The 22,718-nt window shown below is 39.4% G+C and overlaps 1 protein-coding gene across 1 annotated transcript in view; it reads right to left on the bottom strand.

Moving 5' to 3' along the window:
* LOC127573137 (fibronectin type-III domain-containing protein 3A-like) overlaps window positions 1–22,718 on the bottom strand; it is a 144,314-nt gene that overhangs the window by 45,677 nt on the left and 75,919 nt on the right. The window contains exons 7-13 of the mRNA XM_052021068.1: window positions 14,522–14,580; window positions 9,196–9,353; window positions 4,822–4,881; window positions 3,690–3,828; window positions 1,925–1,978; window positions 1,664–1,785; window positions 434–608 (exon numbers count right to left, since the gene is read on the bottom strand). Coding sequence (XP_051877028.1) covers window positions 434–608; window positions 1,664–1,785; window positions 1,925–1,978; window positions 3,690–3,828; window positions 4,822–4,881; window positions 9,196–9,353; window positions 14,522–14,580 — 767 coding nt within the window. The remainder of the gene's footprint in view (window positions 1–433; window positions 609–1,663; window positions 1,786–1,924; window positions 1,979–3,689; window positions 3,829–4,821; window positions 4,882–9,195; window positions 9,354–14,521; window positions 14,581–22,718) is intronic.

Below are 22,718 nucleotides of genomic sequence, written 5' to 3'. Positions count from 1 at the left end.
GATGTAGTCTCACCAATCCCCTATGTAATTATAGTGCAGGTTGAAACTATCTAGTCCAGCATCCCTGGGACTTGATTGGTTCCAGACCATAGAAATTGCCACTGATCATCTTCCTATGAATATAGACATTCCCTGCATCATGTTAGGTTTCCGAGAACTGTCCATAACCCGAAGTTTCTGAAAGTCAGAAACGCTGTCAGCTAAAATTGAGTTGAAGTTACAATTAAGATTCAAAGATAGTTCAAGTTAGGGCAGGAAGAGCACTCCAGTAGAGTTCACTTAGTTTTAACAAATTCTTAAAAATAAGAGTTCAGGGTTGGGCTACTCTTGAATCTTGGCTAGTTTTACTTCATCTGGTTGGGTTCAGGCGTACATGAGGCCTGCCTTTACATTAATACGTGCACACAGACAAAACACTGAAAATGTTTCTTACTGAACTTTCATCTTCCATCTCCAGGATATATGTAATGGATTCATCATCTGAAACACCACTGGGTCTACTCCACTCCAGTGACATCCAAGTGACACCTGCCTGAATAAGCTGAGGAGAAGCTGGGGCAGCTGGAACAGTCCCCGCTGTATAATATTGTACTGGTTCACTGAAGCCACTGGTGAAAGAAACGAAAGTAATTTAAATGCAATGCAGGTAGTTCATGATTCATCACTGCATTTACCAAGGTAGTTGAATCAGTCAAACATGCTTGGGCATTCCATTAAAAGGTACTGAGAATTATAAATGTTGCAAATCAGGTTTCTTCACAATACTGATACTGAATTCTCCAACTTTAGGTAACTTGCTCTTTCTTTTTGTTTCTATAAAAACTGGCCATTTCTGCCCGTCACATTTCACTCTCTATTTGTATAGTTTGGCCTGCTGGGCATGTCCCACAGCCTTACTATTATCTTTTCTATTTATTCCAGTCATACATGCTTTCAGTTACAGAAGTATTTTCTGAATTCCAAGGAACTCACACTGCCACTCACTTTTTAAGCAATCTCCACAGGTCTGGAACAAAGTAATGCTTCCACAATGACATTGATCCACTTACTAATAATTCTGGTCTACAGCTATACAAGAAGAATGGTTCCCGAGACATGGAAGGTAGGTTTGTTGAAGTGAATGGACTCTTTATCAAAAAGGTAGGATTTAATAATATTAGAAGACCTAACAACAGGAAGGGAGAAGGATGAGGGTCAACATATCAGAAAGATGACAATTATGAGAGTAAAGTTGTTCTTATCAATCTGGATTGAACTCAAGGCTGTGAGCCAATGGCAAGAGGACAAATGGGTTGATCCGATGCACAAACTAGTCCTTTTTTTCCTTACCGCTTAATCCTATTTAATTCCTTTACTCCATTCCTATTGTACCTTCTCTACTTCTTCTCATTCTAATTGTCATCTCTGTGTATCCAGCTCAAATGGAGGAATTATTTTATATTCTGTTGCACTAGCACAATGACACACAGCACTCTAACTGTAAAAGAGTACTGCAGCAGTGGGACATGCCATCTTGTGGTATTACATAACATTCAGCTCTTTCTTTCCAGTATTTCAAACAACAGCTAGATGGAAAATCTTCACCATTAACTAAGATAGATTAGTTTTTCTTTCTCCAAATGAAATGATGCCATTTACATAGTTTAAAATTAATATTACCTACCTTAATCCAAAATCATTTTTAGCTGCAAGTCTGAACATATATCCTGCAGATGGTGACAATTTAGTCAGCTTGTACTGCTTCTGAAGTCCAAGGTAGCATTCCTTGAAGAAGTTATGCTTTCCCTACATAGAGAACATTAATCAGAGTTAATTCTATTTAGCTAATAAAGAAAGCTACAAATAATTTACTACTTTATCTACGTTATTACTCTGACTGTTTTACAAGGAGAACTGTTGTTAAAAAAATGCAAAGAAGTCCTACCTCATCCCACTCCAATAAGTAATTGGAGATTTTAGAACCCCCATCATTGGGTGCCTGAAACAAAAACTAGATGTTGTTAAGGTTCGGAAGCACTGGATTTATTACCATATTAGTACTTTTTTGTTATGCATGATCACCCAGAAGAGAAAGGCTGAAATACAATCTTTTCTGTACTTTTACTGTAATATTATCACCAAAAGAACACAATAAAATAGGAGCAGGAGCTGCTTAAGCCTGCCCTGCCGTTCAGTATGATCATGGCTGATCTTCTCCTCGGCCTCAATTCCTTTTAGAGTTATGGAGCTATACAACACAGCAACAGGTCCTTTGGTTCACCACATCCATGCTGACTTTTTAACCCATCCACACTAATCCCATTTGCCTACATTAGGTCCATATCCTTCTATGCCTTCCCATGTAAGTGCCTGACTACATGTCTCATTACTGATTGTATCTGACACCACCACCTCCTCTGGCAGCGAGTTCCAGATATCAACCACTTTCTTTGCAAAGAAAAAATCCTCCTCAAATCCTCTGTAAAACCCTGTCCTCTGACCTTAAACCTCTCCATTTGTAACAATGCATCACCTTGCACTTGTTGGGATTAAATTTCATCTGCCAATACTCCACTGAACTTTCCATCTTCCAACTTCCATCACCCAACTTTCAATCATAACTCTCTTCCAGGGCAGGTGAAGCCTGTACAAGAAGGACGGGTGACACCTAAATGGGAGGGTCACCAATATCCTTGCAGTGAAGTTTGCTCATGCTTCTCCATTTTCTAAACACAGCCCATCCAATCTTCTGTGGCACTGACCCATACCCTTTAATTCCACAATCTTTCAAAAAGTTATCCGTCTCCTCTTTAAATATCTCAAATGATCTAGCTTCACAACCCTCCAGAGATTCACCAGCATTTGCTAGAAGAAGTTCTTATAAACCTCAGTTTTGAATGACTGCCCCCTTACCTTGTCCCCTCATTCAAGACCGTCCCACTCCATGGAAACATTCCAACATTTATTCTTGTCATCCTTCTTAAGATCTTATGTTTCAGTAATATCTCCCCTCACTCTTCTACATTCCAAAGAATACAGATCAAACTTTCTTTAGCCACTCGTGATAAGTGCAACTTCTCATCTCAGGAATTAGCCAAGTGAATTTCTTTTGGACTGCTACCAACACTGGTGTATCCTAAAGGGACAAAAACTCTGCACATTACTCCAGATCTGGTCTCACTAGCATCCTGTACAATTGTAGCAATAATTCTCTATTTATAAACTCTCGCCCCTTGCAATAAATGCGAATACGCCATCTGCCTTTCTAACTACTTGCTTCTTTGAGAATCATGCATAAGAACACCTAGATCCCTCTGTTTTCTACTTATTTGCAGTCTCTCTCATGTAAATAACAATCTAACTTTTGATTCCTCCAAATGAAGTACATGACCTCATACTTTTCTACATTAAGCTCCATCTGCCAAGTATTTGCTCACTCGCTCAACCTATCTATATCCTGTTACAGAGTCCAAATATCGCAGATTGTTGTCCCATATATTTTAATGTCATTCGCAAACTTGGATACTTTAGTTCCCCTCTTCCAGGTCATTGATATAAATGGTAAATAATTCAATGCTGAAACTTGATCCTTTGGGAACTCCACCAGTTACATCCTTCCAGTATTAGAAAAAAAAACTCATTGTTTCAGTCTCATACCAACAGAAAATAACTTTCTAGTAGCTGCAGATGATCATTTTGCAAATTCATACCTTCCATTGCAAGCTTAGACTGGTTTTGGTTCTACTAATTAGTTTTGGTGCAGCTGGACAATCAGGTTCGATGGTCGCTGTGGTAAAGCTTGTTGGTTCTGAGGCAGATCCTTTTACTGAATTATATATTGCTGAAACTCTGTATCAGAGAGAAAAATACAGCCATTTTATGAACAGTCCTACAACAGCATACTGTATGTAAGAGAAAATTTACTCCTATGTGTTGGATTTCCAGAATTAATTTGTCATAAATACAATGCACCTTTCCTGCCGAATGAACCTGTAGCAAATAGTATGAGAGTTTATATGAACTTTGATGCAATGCTAGCAATAAATGTGCAAATTAATAAACAGAATTTCACACATCTGTGTCTCCATTTCACACATTTAGTTACTTTTCAATATCCACCAGCCTGGGATAGTTGAATAATGGGAAATTACTCCTCACCTTGTTTTTTATTGTCATATTTGTGATAGGCGAACTGGCAGCCTGACCTCTTTCTGACCAAAGTGATACTGCTTCAGGCAGTGAAGAGATACTGGCTTCTATCTGGCACAGCTCAGGTGAGTAGACGTGCATTGTGTGTCAAGTTAAAATGATACCCACTGTACAGCTCTGCACATTGGTTACCATTAACAAGGTCAATTACAGGAAGGAGTCATTGATGTTAGTGATAAAATGTAACTTTTAATACTGTTTAGGACTTGGAAGTGTGTCGAGTTTAACTGATGTACAGACTAAGAATTTGGTGTTTGTCAGCAAAAAAGAAAGAGCCACTTCACTTTTTTGACAAAACTGGGATAGTCTCTTAGGATGGCTAAGAAAGAGTTGAGAAGTAGTTTGTACATGATAAAAAGCTAATAATAGAATTCTTTAGTGGGGGGAAAAGATAAAAAAAAATGCAAGAAGAAAATGTTTGTAATAAGTAATACTCTAGGGGTGATTTTAAAATGAATCTAGTATCAATCTCAAATAAAGGTTACTTGAATATCACAATAACCACTTCAATTTAACACTTTAATTAAACACTTCACACTATCAATCTATATCAATCTAAGTTCCATCATTTACATGATGTCATATGTAGAAGATAGCACGCAAATCATACACGCAAAATAAGTAAGTTTGTACCTAACATGATAATCTGTGGCAGGTCGCAGTTCAGATATTGTGACTGTTGTTTCTTCTCCACTGAAATTTTAAGAAAAGTGAAAAATTAATTTTCAGCTGTCACATAACCACCCATTACAGCAGCCTGTCTATATCTCCTTCAAGTCTATTACTATCCAGTAAACAGTGCATGGCTCCTTCAAGCTTAGTGCCCTGTATACGTAAGACCACGTTATTTAATACATTGAGAAAAGCAGTGGTCCTGGTATTAACATCCTGGGGATCTCCACTGTACACTTCCTTCTACTCTGAAAAATAATTTTTCACTCCTACTTTCTGTTTCCTGCGACTAAATCAATTTTCTACCATGCTGCTATATACAGCCCTTTTTATTCCATGGCTTTCAATCTTGATGACAAACCTATCATATGGCAATTTAACTATGAAACTCCAGTAATCCGCTATTCAACTATTTGGATATCCTAATGATTCAACGTCTGGTCCACTGTGTGATGTTGGCTGCGCACTCTTTCAACTCTCCACAGCCTCTTTCCCTGCGCTCCCGTGTAGCTCACGGTGGGGCCCCAGTTCTTTTGCTCTCTTTAAACTGACCAGAACCTGTTTCCTATGCTTGCTTTTTAACCTGTTCATTTTAAGTTCACTGGAAAATTTATTACAATACTGTGTATCATCCAAAAAAGTGAGTTAAAAGTGCTTTGTTTGCATTACTAGAGTAACATCCAATGGTTCAAAAAATCCACCGGTCCAACACCACAGAAGTCCCGAGTGTGCCGGATTATTGGAGTGTTACCGTATAACAGTACAAATGTATTTCCCTCATCAACTCTGTTCATTTTTGAGTTTAGCTAGACACAAATTACCTTCAATGAATCCATGCTGGTTTTCCCTAATCAATCCACATTCATCCAAATGGCTGCTAATTTTGACCCTGATTATTGTTTCTCAACCTTCTCCATCACTGAGATTAAACTAAAACTAACTGGTCTGTAAGCACAGGGTATATCATCACATCCTTTTTTGAACAAGCACACAGCATTTGCAAATTTCCACTCCTCGGGCATTGCCTGTACACTGCTAATGTTTGCATGATTATGACCAGAGCCTCTGTAATCTCCTCCTTTATTTACTTCCCTTGGCCACCCAAGATGCATTCTATCTAAACCAGTTTATTCATCCACTTTGCGCACAGCGAGCCTTTTACATACATTCTCTTTTTAGCCCTTCCAGAATCTTAACCACATCTTCTTGACTGAGTCTCCAGGAACACCTTCCTCAGTAAAAGCCAATGTAACCTATTCATTTCTTGCCTCAGCTCCACGAAGAAAGCAATACAGAGGAAGAGCAACAAAAGGGCTACTTATGATGTGTGGAGTTGTAAATACCAGCGAGAACCAGGCTTACTACAAAAGAATCAAAGTGAGAGTGAAAACTAAAATAAGGGAGGTAAAGGTTAGCTGCCAAAGTAAATGGGAATCCAAGAATGTTCTATAAGCATATAGACTTATGGAGGTTCAGAGTAATACAGCACAGAAACAGACCCTTTGGCCCAACTCGTAATGAAAATATTTTAAAATTTGTTCCTTGTTCTTTCCTGATTCAGTTGCAAGAGGTATTCGCAAACAAAGGAGACACTGTATATGTGTCAAAGGTTATAGGAACTACTTTATTGGAGCTGTATAAAGAATAAAATACAGAAAGGAAGAAGAATACTTAACAAAATACAGAAGGAAGCAAAATAATACTTATCAACCAATCAATGAACCGATCTATATAATGCCGGAGGGAACCTCAGGTGTCCGACAGCCTTTCACGCAGCCTTCTGTCTGTCTTAGCACCAGTCGTGACCCAGCCTAAGGGAAGGTCCCGATTTGCACAAAGAAGGTGCCCCTTTTATACCCTTCAAAAACTTAACATAACTTTTACCCCAGTACTTTTCCATTCCCTAGTGGTACCAGCCTGTACCTTCTTATCACTCGCAACCTTCGGCCTAGGCACATAACTTAGAAACGGAGACAGCAGGTCTGCAAAGAAGAAAACATTCTTCACCAGTATCTAATCTCAAGGACGTGTGTCCATGCACGTCACCAAGGTATTACCATATTCCAAGCTGACACTATTTTGTCTTACAACCACCATTTTGTGTTGCACACTACTGCACATACTAAGGAGGAATCAGAAATGACTTTTGGCTAACTTAACACTTTCCATACACTCGCCATGCCAACAAAAGTGCCTACCTGAGCTAGTCCCACTTGCCTGCGTTTGGCCTATATCCCTCTGAACCTTTCTTATCCATGAACCTACCCAAATGTCTTTTAAACATTGCAATTGTACCCACCTCTACCACTTGCTCTGGCAGCTCATTCCATAAACCCACCACCCTCTGTGTGGAAAAAGTTGCCCCGCAGGTCCCCTTTACATCTCTCCCCTCTCTTCTTAAACCTATGCCCTCAAGTTTTAGACTCCCCTATTCTGGGAAAAAGGCTGTGACTATCTACCCTATCTATACCCCTCATGATTTTATAAACCTCTATTAGGTCACACCTCAGCTTCCTTTGCTTCAGGGAAAACAGTCCCAACCTATCCAATCACTCCTATAACTCAAGCTCTCCAATCCATTAAATCATATAAGGGTAGTACATGGAGAAATAGGGCCCAACGGGGACAACAATGCAAACTTGCACATGGCTACTAAGGACTGTTAAGATACTAAATCAGCACTTTGTATCTCTTTTTATCTGGGAAGGTGCTTCCAAAGTAACAGTCAAGGTAGAGATAGCTGAGACTCTGGATCTGCTAAAAACTGAATGTTTTTGGTTTTCAGTTAGTTGAATTTCAAATAGGTAAGCCACTAGGATCTGATGGGATGCATCCTGTGATTTTGATAGAAGTACAAAAGAAATCGCAGTGGTACGCATGGCAGATGGAGAGATTTGAGGTGCTGTATTTTGGTAGGAAGAATGAGGAGGGGCAACATAGAATATATAAGAGACTGGGGATATGGGAGCATGTCACTGAAAATGGTAGGGCAGGCTGAGACAGCAGTTAATAAAGCATACAATTTGCACTTTATTTATAAGAAATAGAATATCAAAGCAGAGAAGTTATGCTGAAGCTTTCTCAAAACACTGGTCCAGCCTCAGTTGGAGTATTGTGTTTAATTCTGGTTGTCTCATTATATGAAGGGTATGGAGACACTGGAAAGGGTCCAGAGGAGAGTTACAAGAGTGGTTCCTGGAATGAGGGATTGCATTACAAAGATATACTGGAGAGGCTGAGACTGTTTTCTTTGGAGAAGGCTGAGAGAAGTATATCAAATGATAAGGAGTGAGGACAAAGTATATCAAGGGAGACAGTTGCCATTGGTGGTGAGGTTGAAAACTAAAAGTTACAGATATAAAACAAAGGGGAAGAAAATTAATAGTGTTATGGAGAGGGATTTATTTTCCTCCACATCTTATAGATGGAATCTGGAATGCACCATCTGCAGACTTGGTGGAGGTAGGTTCCGCTGTGGCCTTCATGATGGCACGGAGTAATTACATGACAAGGAAGAATTTGGAAGGTGAACAAGGGGCTAGGGGGTGGAACGAGTAAATTGCTCCGGCAGAGAGCTGGCACAGACCTGTTAGGCCAAATGGCCTTCTTTGCTACAACCCTTCTATGATTCTGAGTTCTATTTCAGTCTCCAGTCACCTCTCCCATTACAACCCGTTTCCTGCTACATCACTACAAAATATTTTACTTTCTTTTTCTTATGAACCAACTCGCTAAGACTCCTGTCAGTCAGCATTTTATAGTTTCTCACTGCTTAATAAACATTATTTTCTATTCTTTCCAACCAAGTAAATAACCTCATATTTACCTTCTATTATACTCTACCTGCCACCTCCCTGCTCTCTCATTTAATCTACCCAGAATATTACAGACCTTAGCTTCCTCTTCACAATTCACTTGTCATTAAGATACATTTTTAAAGGTATTTCAATGTTATAAGCTACAAAAACCTTACAAGCAGGGGTAGACCAAGTTGATCAATTTTGTCCAGCATGAATATGGTGGCCTGAACAGCTGTTTCCTATGCCTTAAGTTTTGGTGATTCATATCAGTTTTCATTGTCATAAAGGTATACAGCATGGAAACAGGCCCTTCGGCCCAATTGGTGTAAATCCAACTGGTAAAGTAAGATCAGCTAATGCTTAACTAGGGACAAGCACACTTGAGCTACAGAGAGACTGATCTTATGAACACTGTGCTGGGATAGAATGAACTTCAACATGCCGTTATTAAGGAATGCCCCAACAGCGACCCTACATGCCAAAAGTAAAACCTTAAATAGCTCACAATAAAACAAAATCAAACCAGTACACTTACTTATAAACCACTTTGAATTTCCCACTTGTGCCAGTGTTTGATATTGTAACTTCATATGTGCAGCCTACTTGTAATTGCTCAACATTATCATCCACATCCACTGGACTTGAGGGTGGAGTCCAGGATAAGACAACTGATTTTCCTTTAATTTCAGATACCTAAAATCAGGATTGTAATTAAACACAGACACATAACATTAGCAGGATTGCAAATATCAAACCTTTAAATGTGGAAAAGTGTTCCAAGACACTTTGAGGTAAAATCGAACAAATGGATGCATAACCAAAAGGTACTGATAATTAGGTGACTGAAAGGAAAGGAGGTTCTGAGAGAGGTTTAGGAAGGAAATCCTGGATACAGGGCATTTGTAGTACAGTGCAAAAGATCTATTTTCCAAAGGCCTAAAATATGTTACAAGGCAACAAAGGAATTCATCACAGGATAAGAAATTTAAATGAGGCTTTGAGGTGAAGTTTCAGCTGCAATTGAGCTGAGGCAATAGGATAGCCATGTGAAAGCATACAGGGTTGTAAGTCCATTCTGCTGTTGAACTGGATATCAAGTTTGAAAATAGGTGGCGTGGCACTGGGGGGCGGGGAAGCGCTGGTGGGGTTGGTGATAGTGGTGTAGAATCCATGTCAGAGAGTTTGTGATGGGATAAACATCAATGATTTGGTCCCAACAATTATAAAAGAGAATCACGGAAAATCCATTAAAGAGAAGGTCATTGGCTCATTGTGTCAGTGTCGGTCAAAAAAGAGCTACCCAGCCCAAACTCATTTTCCTGGACTTGGTCTGTGGCCCTATAGGTAGGTAATGGCCCTTCAAATATACATCCTAATACTTTTGAAAGGTGATGAGGATTTCAGGCACTACCACCCTCTCAGGCAGCGAGTTCCAGATCCATAGAAACACACACAAAAAAAATCAGAGCAGGAGTAGACCATTTGGCCCTTCGAACCTATCACGCCATTCAATACGATCATGGCTGAGCATCCAAATTCAGTAACACACACAAAATGCTGGAGGAACTCAGCAGGTCAGGCAGCACCTATGGAGGGAAATAAACAGTCGACACTTTGGGTCGAGACCCTTCATCAGGACTGGAAAGGAAGAGGGCAAAAACCAGGACAAGAAGGCCAGGGGAGGAGGAGGAGTACATGCAGACAGGTGATAGGCAAGTTCAAGTGATAGGTGAGTCCAGGTGAGAAGGGGAAGGTAGGAGGGTGGAGGTGGGTGAGAGGGAGATGTAAGAAGCTGAGAGGTGATAGGTAGCAGAGGCAAAAGGCTGAAGGAGGAGGAATCTGTTCAGAGATGGTGGTGGACCATGGAATAAAGGGAAGGAGGTGGGGAATAGATAGGCAGGTGACCTATCACCTGCCAGTCTGTGCTCCTCCCCCTCCACCAACCTTCTTATTCCGGCTTCTGCCCTCTTCCTTTCCAGTTCTGACAAAGGGTCTCAACCCAAAACGTCGACTGTTTATTCCTCTCCATAGATGCTGCCTGACCTGCTGAGTTCCTCCAGCATTTTGTGTGTGTTGTTTCAGATTCCGGCATCTGCAGAATCTCTTGCGTTCAAATTCAGTACCCTGTTTCTGTTTTCTCCCAATATCCCTTCATTCTTCTAGCCCTAATAATGATTCTTGAATATATATATAGAACATCAAACAGTACAGCACAGTAGACCCTTCGGCCCACAATGTCTGTGCTGACCACAATGCCAAATTAACTTAAACCTATCTGCCTGCACATGGTCTATATCCCTCCCTGTTCAGCTGCCTGTCTAAATTACTCTTAAATGTCACTATTGTATCTGCTTCCAACACATCCCCCTAGTAGCACATTCCAGGCACGTACTACTCTCTATAGAAGAAAAACACTTGCCTTGCACATCAACTTTAAACTATTCCCCTCTCACCTTTAAGCTCTGCCCTCTATTATTTAACATTTACGCCCTGGGAAGAAGACTCTGTCTACCCTATCTGCGTCTCTCATAATTTTATAAACTTCTATCAAGTCTTCCCTTGGCCTCCAATGCTCCAGAGAAAACAATCCAAGTTTATCCAACCTCTCCTTACAGCTTTCCTTATGATTATACTTAGAGATTTAAGTTCAACTACTTTATTTAGTAGAGTACTCCACAGGCTCCCCACTCTCTGGGAAAATAAATTTCTCCTCATCTCAGTGTTCAGTGGCTTGTCCCTTATCCTTAGACTGTGACCCCTGGTTCTGGACTCCCCAACCATTGTGAATATCCTTCCTGCATCTAAGCTGTCTAGTCCTGAAAGAATTTTGCATGTTTCCATGAGATCCCCTCTTATTATTCTAAAGTTGACTTAATATAAACCTAATTGACCCAATATCTATTAATAAATCAGTCCTACCACCCGATGAATCAGTCTGGAGAACCTGTGCTGAATTCCCTCCATAAAAAGAACATCTTTCCTCAGATAAGGAGTCCAAAACTGCATACAGCACTCAAGGTAGGGTCTACCAAGGCTTTGTAGCAAGACATCTTTGCTCTTATACTTGAATCCTCTTACCCCGAAGGTCAGCATACCATTTGCCCTCTTATTTACCTGCTGCACCAAGGTTTCCTTTCTCAGTCTATTGTCATTCAGATAGAGTCATGAAATACAGACACAGGCCTTTTGGCCCACTAAGTCCATGCAGACTACCAAGACCCATTTACACTAATCCCATTTTTACTCTCCCCATATTGCCATTAAATATGTATTTCCTGTTTCTTTTGTTCTTTGTAGGCCCCACACAATTTTATACACATCAATTAAGTTGCCTCTCAACCTCCTCAGTTCTAAATTGAACAATCTAAGCCCACCCAATTTTCCTCACAACTAAATTTTTCCAGAGTGGTCAATATCTTTATAAATCTCCTGTACACCCCTTCCAGTGCAATCACATCTATCCTGTAAAGTGGTGACCAAAACCATACATCACTCCAGCAGCACCTCCCTGTTCTTATATTCTATTTATTGGCTAATAATTTACTGGCATACTTGCCTTCCTCAGTCAGGATATTGAGTACAGGAGTTGGGACACCATGTTACAGCTGTACAAGATGTTAGTAAAGTCACATTTAGAGCACTGTGTACAGTTCTGGTTGCCCTGCGATAGGAAGGATGTCATTAAACTGGAGAAGTGCAAAAGAGATTTACGAGGATATTACCAGGACTGGAGGGTTTCACTTATAAGGAGAGGCTGGATAGACCAAGACATTCTTCCATGGAGTGAAGGAGGATGAGGGGTGATCTTATAGAGGTTTATAAAATCATGAGGGGTATAGGCAAGGTCTTTTCCCTAAGGTAGGGGAGTCCAAAACTAGAGGTTTAAAGTGAGAGGGGAAAGATTTAAAAGCGACCTGAGGGGTAATTTTTTCATAGGGTGGTGAGTATGTATTATAAGCTGCCAAAAGAAGTGGTAAACATTTATTAGACACTTTGACAGGCACATGGAAAGGAAAGGTTTAAAGGGATATGGGTCAAACACAGGCAAATGGGACTAGCTCAATTAGGCAACTTCGTCAATATGGACAAGGGCCTGTTTCCATGCTCTATGATGATCTCTTATTAACCTATTCTGCTATCTTTAAGGATCAGTGAAGAGCATTCCATGCACCTTGTTTCCTCTGTACTTAATATCCTCCCATTTCTTGCATATGTCCTCTTCATTGTCAATCACACAACCGACCTCGTATCATCTTCAAACTTCTTTCTCATGCTCCCAGCATTTAAACCCAAATTATTAGTCTGCTAAATTATCTGTATCAGAACTAATTACCTGCATCAGAACAGTTCTGATTAAAGATTATTGACCTGAAACATTAACTCTGTTTTCCTCTCCACAGAGATGGACTGATCTGCTGAGTATCTCAGCATTTTCTGTTTTTAAGTAGGATAAATTGTGTCTTATACAAACATGGATACAGGACTTGTAGTGTGACAGCAAACAAGGACTGAAACATTAAGAAAAGGTAGAACCAAGTATTGTAAGCAAATATGCAGGAGATGTTTCAAAAGATCTTCAGGTGATTTTGCTGGAGAAATCATGTAAGTGAGGAAGAGGGAGTGGTAAAGGGTGGTTTTGAAGGAGTCACAAGTTAATGCAATATGGGTGGGATGAGAAATTATTGCTACGGATGTGCTATCTATCATTGGTTTGGTAAGTATGGAACAAATTAAAGATAATTCCAATGAGGTGAACAAAGAGGAAAAGGGTGTTGTTGTTTATTTCCTCAAAGGATGCAGAGGGATCTAGAAAGTATTATACATCACAGATACAAAGGATGTAATTCTGATTCAGACTCTTTCAGTCATGTGATCAGAACAGAAAACTGAGAATTTATTTATTGCAAGGGTGGGTAGGTATTGGGAAGATTCCCAACATGTTCAATGTTTTAAGACCAGAAGATGAGGTGGGATTATGCTAGAACAGAGGGATCGACTGTGTATTTGAGGATTAGTGTAAAAATGGGTGCTTGATAGGTCAGTGGAGACTCAGTGGGCCAAAGGGCCAGTTTCTGTGCTGTATATCTCTTTGACTTGAAGACGTGGAATGATTTTTTTTTGAAGAGAGAAAGGGAGAGTGGTAGGATACTGAAGACCAAACAAATGACCTAATTCAGGTCCCTCAATGACACTGCATAACCAGTCTTATGTGTGATAGCTTTTGTTTTGTCCCTTCTTGGAAAGAACAATTTAGTTTGCTTTTCAATGGCCTGGGTTGATTCCCAGTAATTAGAAAACATACAAACAGGATGGGTTACCAAGTAAAACTAGTACCAAGTAATGGGCAAACTAAGGATTATTTCCTTTTGCTTTCTACCATGCAATCTATTGAAGACATTGCAAAATTATTATTATTACTATTATGAATCAAGAACCAAAGGACAAAACAAATATTTATTCTGGCACCAATGTGGTTTACGTGTCTGATACTTTATTCTGCCAGAAGAGTATTGGAGAATAGAAGCCTGGACTATTGATCCAGAAACATTAGTTCAGATCCCAACATGGGTGCTGGGGAATTTAAATTAAAGTAAGAGGATGAATTTAAAGTAAAATTCTAGCACCAGTAATGCAAACTATTAAGCATACCAGATTGTTGTAAAAACCCATTTTCCACCAAGGAAATCTGCCATCCTTACCTTGATTTTTCTGTATGCTGAGAACACTGTGATTGATTCATAACTGCTCTCCGAAAGGGCTGGGACAATCAGGGACGAATAATAAGAATTGGTCTTGCCATCAGCATCCACATTCTGTGAATGACAGAATCGCAAGGCTTCCTCTGATCTAAGGTTACTTACCACGGGTTTAGTAATACTAGAAAGAAGATCTTGTAACAACTTTGATTCCAAATCCAAATCTGAGAATTAAAACAAAATACACAGAAAGAGATAGGTTTCAAAAGAAAGTCAAATGTTGTGAAAGACAATGTAATGAAAAGAATAACTTTATTGATGATCCTGAATTTAAATTATATTTTAAGGACTTTGTAAGAGCCATCATTTTATTAATGCTATTCCAACACATTAATTTTTTTCGTAAGCTTTTCAAAATATGCTCAGCATGTTTACTATTTAAAAAGATACTTTTGTTCAGTTTGATATTTTTAATCTGAATATCAAGCAACATGATATTTGTTTTGTTGAGAAACAGTTAGTTAGATCAGGTTTCTAACCAAGGCCAATGAAGAATCAAGGCACCTGCACACTTCTGGGTTTTATGCATTAAATTTCTGAGGTTTTGAATCACCAGAAACTCCATAGATTAACTCTATATTCCTGCAATTTACAATGCAATGTTTATTGCCTAAAAGCTTCAGCAAGACACAGATATTCTCATATTTACTTTCTGCATTGACTATTGGAATAAGTGCCATTAAAATTCCCATCCTTCAAATTGCAGTTTGGTTTACCTGTTCTAAAAACTCAAAATGTAAACTTTTGACCAATTTGTAAATTCATTTGCTTACATGAAGTAGATAGATGACAAAAAATGAATTTATTTATTCTTTTCTTTGATACATACCCATGGACAAACTTTAAACAGAAATTATCTTACCATAAACTCAATCTAACCCAACTAAATAGTTATCATAGGGTCAAAGCTCAGAAATGGCCTTTCAGCCCACCACATCTTCACTTTCAGTCCTCACTTTCCATGACACCCCAATTTTCATGTCATCTACAAACTTACAAATCATACCTCCCACATTCACAAAGGTCCCACCAGCGATGCCTGTGATGCACCACTGGTCACAGTCTTCCAATCAGGGACTCATGCTTTCACCACTACACTCTGTTACCTATCACCGAGCCAATTTTGGATCCAATTAGCTTACTTGCTTTGGATTCATGTACCTTAACCTTCTGAACCAACCTACCATGTGAGACTTTGTCAAAGGCCTTACTGAAATTCATATAGAAAACGTCAATCTTTTTAGTTACTTCCTCACACAAAGCCATGATGACTATTCCTGATGAGCCCCTGCCTTTCCAAATGTACATATATCCTATCCTTTAGGAATCTCTCCAATAATTTCCCTACCACTGTCATTACTGGCTAATCACTGCTGCCCTTCTTAAGGAACAACATTAGCCATCCTCCTGGCAACTCACCTGTAGTTAATGAAAATGCAAGAATTTCCTTCAGAGCCCCAGATATCTTCTGCCTTGCTTCCCAGAGAAACCTGGGATAGATCTCATCCAGCCCTGGGGACTTATCAACTCTTGTCCATCCCATGACATCTAACACTTTCTCCTTAATACTGACCTTCTCCAGATTATCCATGTATCCCTCCCTGATACCTACTATTTTTTCACATCCTTCTCCTTAGTGAATATGGATAAGAAGTATTCATCACCTGGCTCCACACACAAATTACCCATTCGGTCCCTATGGGGATCCATTCTTTCCCTACCTTCTTGTTCCTGATATAGAACGTCTTGGGATTCTCCTTGACCTTAGTTGCCAAGCTGATCAGCACAGCATCATGGGCTGAATGGCCTATCCGATGCTGTACTGTTCTATGTTCTATACTTCATGGCTCCTTTCTGCTCTCCTGTTTTTTTTCTTAAGTTCTCTCCTGCACACTCTATATTCCTTAAGAGACTCCTCAATCCCAGGTGCCTATACCTGCCATATGTTTCCTCTTTTTTCCTGTTCATACTTTCAATATCCTTTGTCACCCAAGGTTCTATAATCTTGCCATTATTGCCTTTCACCTTTACAGGAACATGCTGGCCCTGAACTCTTACCAACTCTCTTTCAAAAGACTTGCATTTGTCAGCTGTCATTGTACCCACAAACATCTGCTTCCAATCTGCTCTCTTACGCTATTGAAATCAGCCTTCCCCTAATTTAGGACTTTAACTTAAGGACTAACCTTATCTTTTTCCATAACTACCTTGAAATTTACAAAATTAGTGTTTCTTCCTGCACTTGGACCACCTACCCAGTTTCCTTTCCTTAGACAAGGTCAAGTACTGCCTCATTATCCAAGCATTGACTTAGACTGCTCCAGAACTCTTGGTTGGGATGTTGAAGCTGTTTATCATCCAATGGAAATACAATTAGACATCATTTGAAGAATACAGAAAAAGTGCATTCAAGTGGTCAGGTCTCTCTGTTACCTTGGACAAGAAACCAGAGTTTACCAATTGACTGCAATGCTTTAAATGGAGAATGTAAACAACTTTTTGTCTCTAAGACACACTTGACTAACTGACCACAATTTTACAGGAACAAGTACTTGACTAGAATTTAATGCTGATCACAGAAATTTTGGGAACACCTGTCTATGGAACAGAATACCTTTTACCTCCTTTACTTTGCCAGGAAGGATTCTGATGGTTCTGAAAAGTTCCCTCTGGCAGGCTTGATCCAAGTAAGTACCTATTTATTTCCATAGTCAATACTTGTCACAGACTGCAGAACTCTGGACATTGAGTCTGTTGCTTAACTCCAGGACAAATACTAGGGCAGCACAGTCATGCAGCAGGTAGCCCTGCTGCCCCACAACTCCAGGGACTCAGGTTCACTTCTGACCTCTGGTACTGTCCATGTGGAGTTTGCATGTTCTCCCTGTGACCATGTAGGGTTTCCCCAGACGCTCTGGTTTCTTCCTAGATCCAAAAGGCATGCTGCTTGGCAGGCTATCTGATGACTGTAAGTTGCCCCGAATGGGGTAGGTGGTAGAAAAATCAGGGCAGGTAGGAGAAAATAGGTTGCAGAGAAACGTGGGGGGATGGATGATTATTCTGACAGCTAGCATGGGTCAATGGGTCTCATTTCATGTGATGAAGAAGATTTTCAGCTCAAGTGTTTTGTACATCATCTGGGGAAAATTATATAAGAAATAGGCTACATGGGGCAGTTAATTTCCCACATATAGGTATACCCAGGCTGCTGCATTCAAATCGGAACTACCGGCAACCTTATTCGTTCTCCATCCTTTTCTCTCTTCCTCCTCCTTCTCACTCCCTCCTTTCCTCTGCTGCAGATGCCTAGATGTGGGGTGTGGCCAAGTTTTCTCTGAAAGGAAGCCTGGACTTAATGGGCCAAACAGCTTCTCTTCACAGGTGCTCTCCAGCTTACGAATGTACAACTTATGCACAGCCCGTATTTACAGGTGAACATTTGGGAGACTGGCGGGATGGATTTGCCGGCTGCTGTAGGGCTGCAGGCATCTCCTGCTATGTGGGAAAATGGCTTGCAGCCACACTTCCAATTTGCAAACAGTTCACAGGAACAGAACCCCTGACCTGTATCTTTTCAGGAAATGTGAAATAATAAATTATTATCTCATACTTCATATTTTTGAACAACATAGGAGGAGGTCACTTGGCCTGTCCATGTGCTGCTTTTGCCTAAATAAATGCCACAAATTTTTAAATTAATAAACAGTTAAATAGCCTACCAAGCAACATGCCTTTGCTATGCCAAGTTGTACATGTCTTTAAATATTTCATGTAGTGTATTCATCAACACACATAATTACAACTTCCATTAGTAAATATTAGTTCAATTTATCCACAGATGACTTGAAAATTCCATATTAGGAGAAATCAACAAGTGCCAAACTTAGAAAAACCTTTTCAAGCACCATTTCAGTGACAAGAAAGAGACCTTGTTTTTCCCACAAATCTATTTTTGAAAGATATTGTAATTTTAAGATTGGGAGTTTATTTAATATTTAAACATTATTGAAAACTATAATGCATATTGCTACAGTATTTGAAAATGGTAATCCATGCTATACAAGCATACTCCAAAAAAATTTCTCATAATTAATAAAAAGCTAATTAGAAGATTTTAATATACTGGAGATATTTCCTCTGAGGATGCATATACAACTACCGAAATAAATAAATTTCCCAACATATCTATCACCAAACAGCACCACATTAAAGGAAGACCACCTCCTAACAGTCTACTGATCAAACTTTACGTTTTAAGGAAGGTACCAAACTGCTTTTCTGCAAACGTCAATTGCCAACACCAGACAACTAGAATAAAATCAGAGAAGTCACCTGGACCTGATAGTCTACATCCCAGGATTCTAAAAGAGATGGCTGTGGAGAAAGGAGTTGCAGTAGTAATGATCTTTCAAAATTTGTTAACTTCTGGAAAACAACCAGCACATTAGAAGGTAGCTAATGTAACACCACTATTGAAGAAGAGGGAGAGAAATAAATATGGAACTATAGAGTGTTGACAAAATGCTTCAATCATTTTTAAGATCACAGTAATAGGACATCAGCAAAATTATAATATGATTAAGCAGACTTAACATGGTTTTGAGAGGAAAATCATGTTCGACAAATCCAAAAGATCTTTCTGAGAATATAATTAGAAGAGTAGATAAAAGGAAATAGGTCTGCATTGCAAAACAAAAAGTAAGATAGTAAGTAAAAGTTATTATACAAGGGCTCATGTAGTGGAGTTAACATGAATGGAGGAATGGATAAAAGACAGAACTTAGACTAGGAATAAATGGGTTACTTTTAGGTTGTAAGGCAGATAAAATTGTGGCATCAGAGAAATCAGCATGGGGCTGTCAGCTATTTATAAATTCATGAAAATAAGGTGTAACATATCCAGTTGACATGATACAAAGCTAGGTAGGAAAGTAAACTGTGAGAAGGGCAAAGGGAGAGAGGCAGGCTCAACAAATGGCAAGAAGGTGACAAGAGCACATCGTGGTAAAATTTAAGGTTGTTTACTTTGGTATGAAGAACAAAAAGAGTTTTTTTCACACACCGAGAACCTACCAGATGTTGAAACCTTGGTGTGCTGGCTTATGAGATTCAAATATATCAAGCAATTACAAAGACAAATAGTTTGTTGGCTTTCACTGTATGGGAGTTGGAGTATAAAAGTAAGGAGGTCTTGCTAATAATGTACAGTGCCTCAATGGGACCTCATTTGGAGTACTGCAAAAAGTTTTGATCTCTGTACCTGAAGGTCATGCTTTGGGATTGACTCCTGACTTGATAGGTAGTCCTCTGAGCAGAAATTGGGTGATTGGCTGATGCGCAATGCTTTGACACATGCAAGATTCTGAAAGGGGTTGATAGGTTAGATAATGAGAGGCTGTTCTCGCCAGATCAGAATCTAGAACTGGGGTCATCTTCTTAGAATATGTAGGCATTTAGGAATTAAATAAGGAGCAATGTATCCATGCAAGAATTTCTAAATTTTTGAAATTCTCTTTAGAATATCATAGAGGACAGTAAAAGTTGAGTCATCCAGTATGCTCAAGGATAAGAAAGATCAGATTATTGTACAACAAGTGAGAAAATAGGAATCAGACAGGAAAGTGGACAAGGCACCGGACAATCATGATACTGATGAATGGGGAAGTAGGCCGGGAGGTTGCAAGACCTACTCTTGCTTCTATTTACATTCAAACCTCAAGAAACTGTGTTAAATATTTTAACCACCTATGGCTTTGTCTTGTAACTGCACATTTGTCCTAAAGTAGTTGTGTCACCAATGCTTTTTACTGTCACAGAATGTGCTGTCCTGCAAAGGGCTATATTCTGCTGAGAATTAATTTGACAAATTTGCATCAATTTTAACAGGCTCCGGATTGTGTACTTCTTGATTTTACCTTCTCCTTCAAAGCAAAATTTTTCATCATGTGCAATTAAAGGATATACTGTATGCGCAATAAACACACACTTTTTGCAAAACAATAATACATTAAACTTTGCTAAAATGTAAATCAACTATCCTCTACTGGGTTCATTTCCATGGGTTTCCTCCAACCTCAAAGATGTCATGGAAACCTCAAATATTAGCTTAAACAACTCACTGTACAGGTTTGCTGAGGGTACAGGAAACCCTCTAAATAAATTTATCTCCTAAACTGTGCAACTATGGATTAAAAGTTTCTGAATTTTATGTCTTGAATCTTAAAAATTTATTATAGGTGCACACATAGCACAAATGTTTGAATCCATATTATTATAATTAGAAACAACCTATTGAGTTCAAATTGTCTATAAACTTTAAAAATATTTGTACGTTTCTGTTTTAAATGAGTAGGAAAGTATGCAGAGAGAGAAAAAGATCAGAAAAAATACTCACATTGTGAAACATCGTTTCCTCTTACCAAGGCAATAATGCCTGTCTTCATGAAATAATAATGACCATTATAAGGACATACATTAGAGCAAAGCATTGGAAAGATAAGTTATTAAAATCAAAAGTGTGTTGGGTGAAAAGACATCTCAATGAGCATGGATTCTAGTTTTTTCTGGAGGGGAATTTGCATTTCTTTTATTTTCACAGCACTTATCACTTCTAAAGGGCACAAATAATACTTTCAAGTCCCAGATCTCCCCCAGAGATCCTGAACTGGGCAAACATCACCATTCCTTCATTAACCCTTACATTGCACCACCATAGGAACACAAGTCAAAATGATTACATACAATAATACAAATTAGGAACAGGGGAGGTCATTCAGTCCCTCATGCCTACTCTGCAATTCCACAAGATTACATCTGATCTGACTGCAAACTGCAAAGAACAGCCTTGAATTAAATTAGAAGTCATAGCCTGCAGTGCTGCTGTGGAATGGCAGATTTGGAGATCATTTCCCATATTAATAGCATGCTCTCCAACATTGTCTCTACCCTTTGACTAACCCCACCTTCCCAACTTTTATTCCTTGCTCCCTCTATTTAGTTCAAAATATTCTCAATTTCCCTGGTTAAGCAGCTTGCTGGAATACTGATCCCAGCACAGTTCTGATGTAGGCATCCCAGTTTCCTTTTTCCCCATTACTGGTACCCATGCCCCATAAATCAGAATCCACTTCTTCCACACCAGCTTTTCAGCCATATATTTATTTCTATTTTCTCTATGCCTATTTGTATGTGTTTTTGGTAATAATCCAGAGACTATCATCTCTGAGGGTCTATTTCTTAATTTGGTGCCCAGCTCCTCATACTGACCATGCAGAACCCCTTTCTTTGTCCTGTCTATGTCATTGGTACCCATGTATATCGTGATGACTGGTACCCATGTATATCGTCCTCCTTCCACTGTTAAGTTCCTTTATGGTCCTGAGCAGATATCTTGAATCCTGACACTGGGCAGCCTTCTGGACTCTTGTTCTTTGCTGTAGAAAACATTGTCAATCCCCCTACTACCACTACATTCTTGGTTGCTCCCCCCACATCAGTGACCTCCTGTACCTTGATGTCATGGCCAATTAGATCATCCATCCTGCAGTGCCATTTTCATCCAAATAAGCTGAAAGAACTTCAAACCCATTGAGAAATTGCAAGGGCCGAGGTTCCTGCCTTACAGTCAGAGTTCCCTGTCCCTGACCACAGACCAAATTTTAAGGGGTATGACCACCTCCTGGTGACTTTCCCCCACTTCTATTATATTTAAGTGACTGCAACTTGGCCTCCACTCAACGACTGAGCAGAAGCTCATCCAGCTACAAGCACTTACTGGAGACATATCTGATGGATCAAACTGGTGTCCACGAGCGCTCACCTGCCACAGCCATGACACACCTCCATCCTTAAAATATTAATTAATTATTTACTTTTTAATACAAATAGTTATTTATTTTCCCTTGCCATATAGTTTTATTACCTTGGAAAAGCAGCCAACGTAACCCCTTCCATCAACAGAAGATTTAAAGCTTGAAAACATTCACCACCAGGCTCAAGGGCAGCTTCTATTCTGCTGTTATAAGATTACTTATATGGACCTCTTGTATGATAAAGAGGAACTCTTGACCTCACAATATACCCCACCATGATCCTTGCATCTTGCTGTCTGCCTGCACTGCACTTTCTCTGTTTCTGTAACACTACATTTGACATTCTGTTACGGCTTTTCCCTTGTACTATCTCAATGTACTAATCTTCTGAAATTATCTGTATGGATGGCACGCAAAACAAAGTTTTTCATTGTACCTCAGTACATGGGACAATAATAAACCAATTACCTTATCAACAGCTTGAAAGCCGC

Source organism: Pristis pectinata, chromosome 8, assembly GCF_009764475.1.
Source record: "Pristis pectinata isolate sPriPec2 chromosome 8, sPriPec2.1.pri, whole genome shotgun sequence".
Taxonomy (NCBI): Eukaryota; Metazoa; Chordata; class Chondrichthyes; order Rhinopristiformes; family Pristidae; genus Pristis; species Pristis pectinata.
This window is presented reverse-complemented; position numbering and strand designations above follow the sequence as displayed.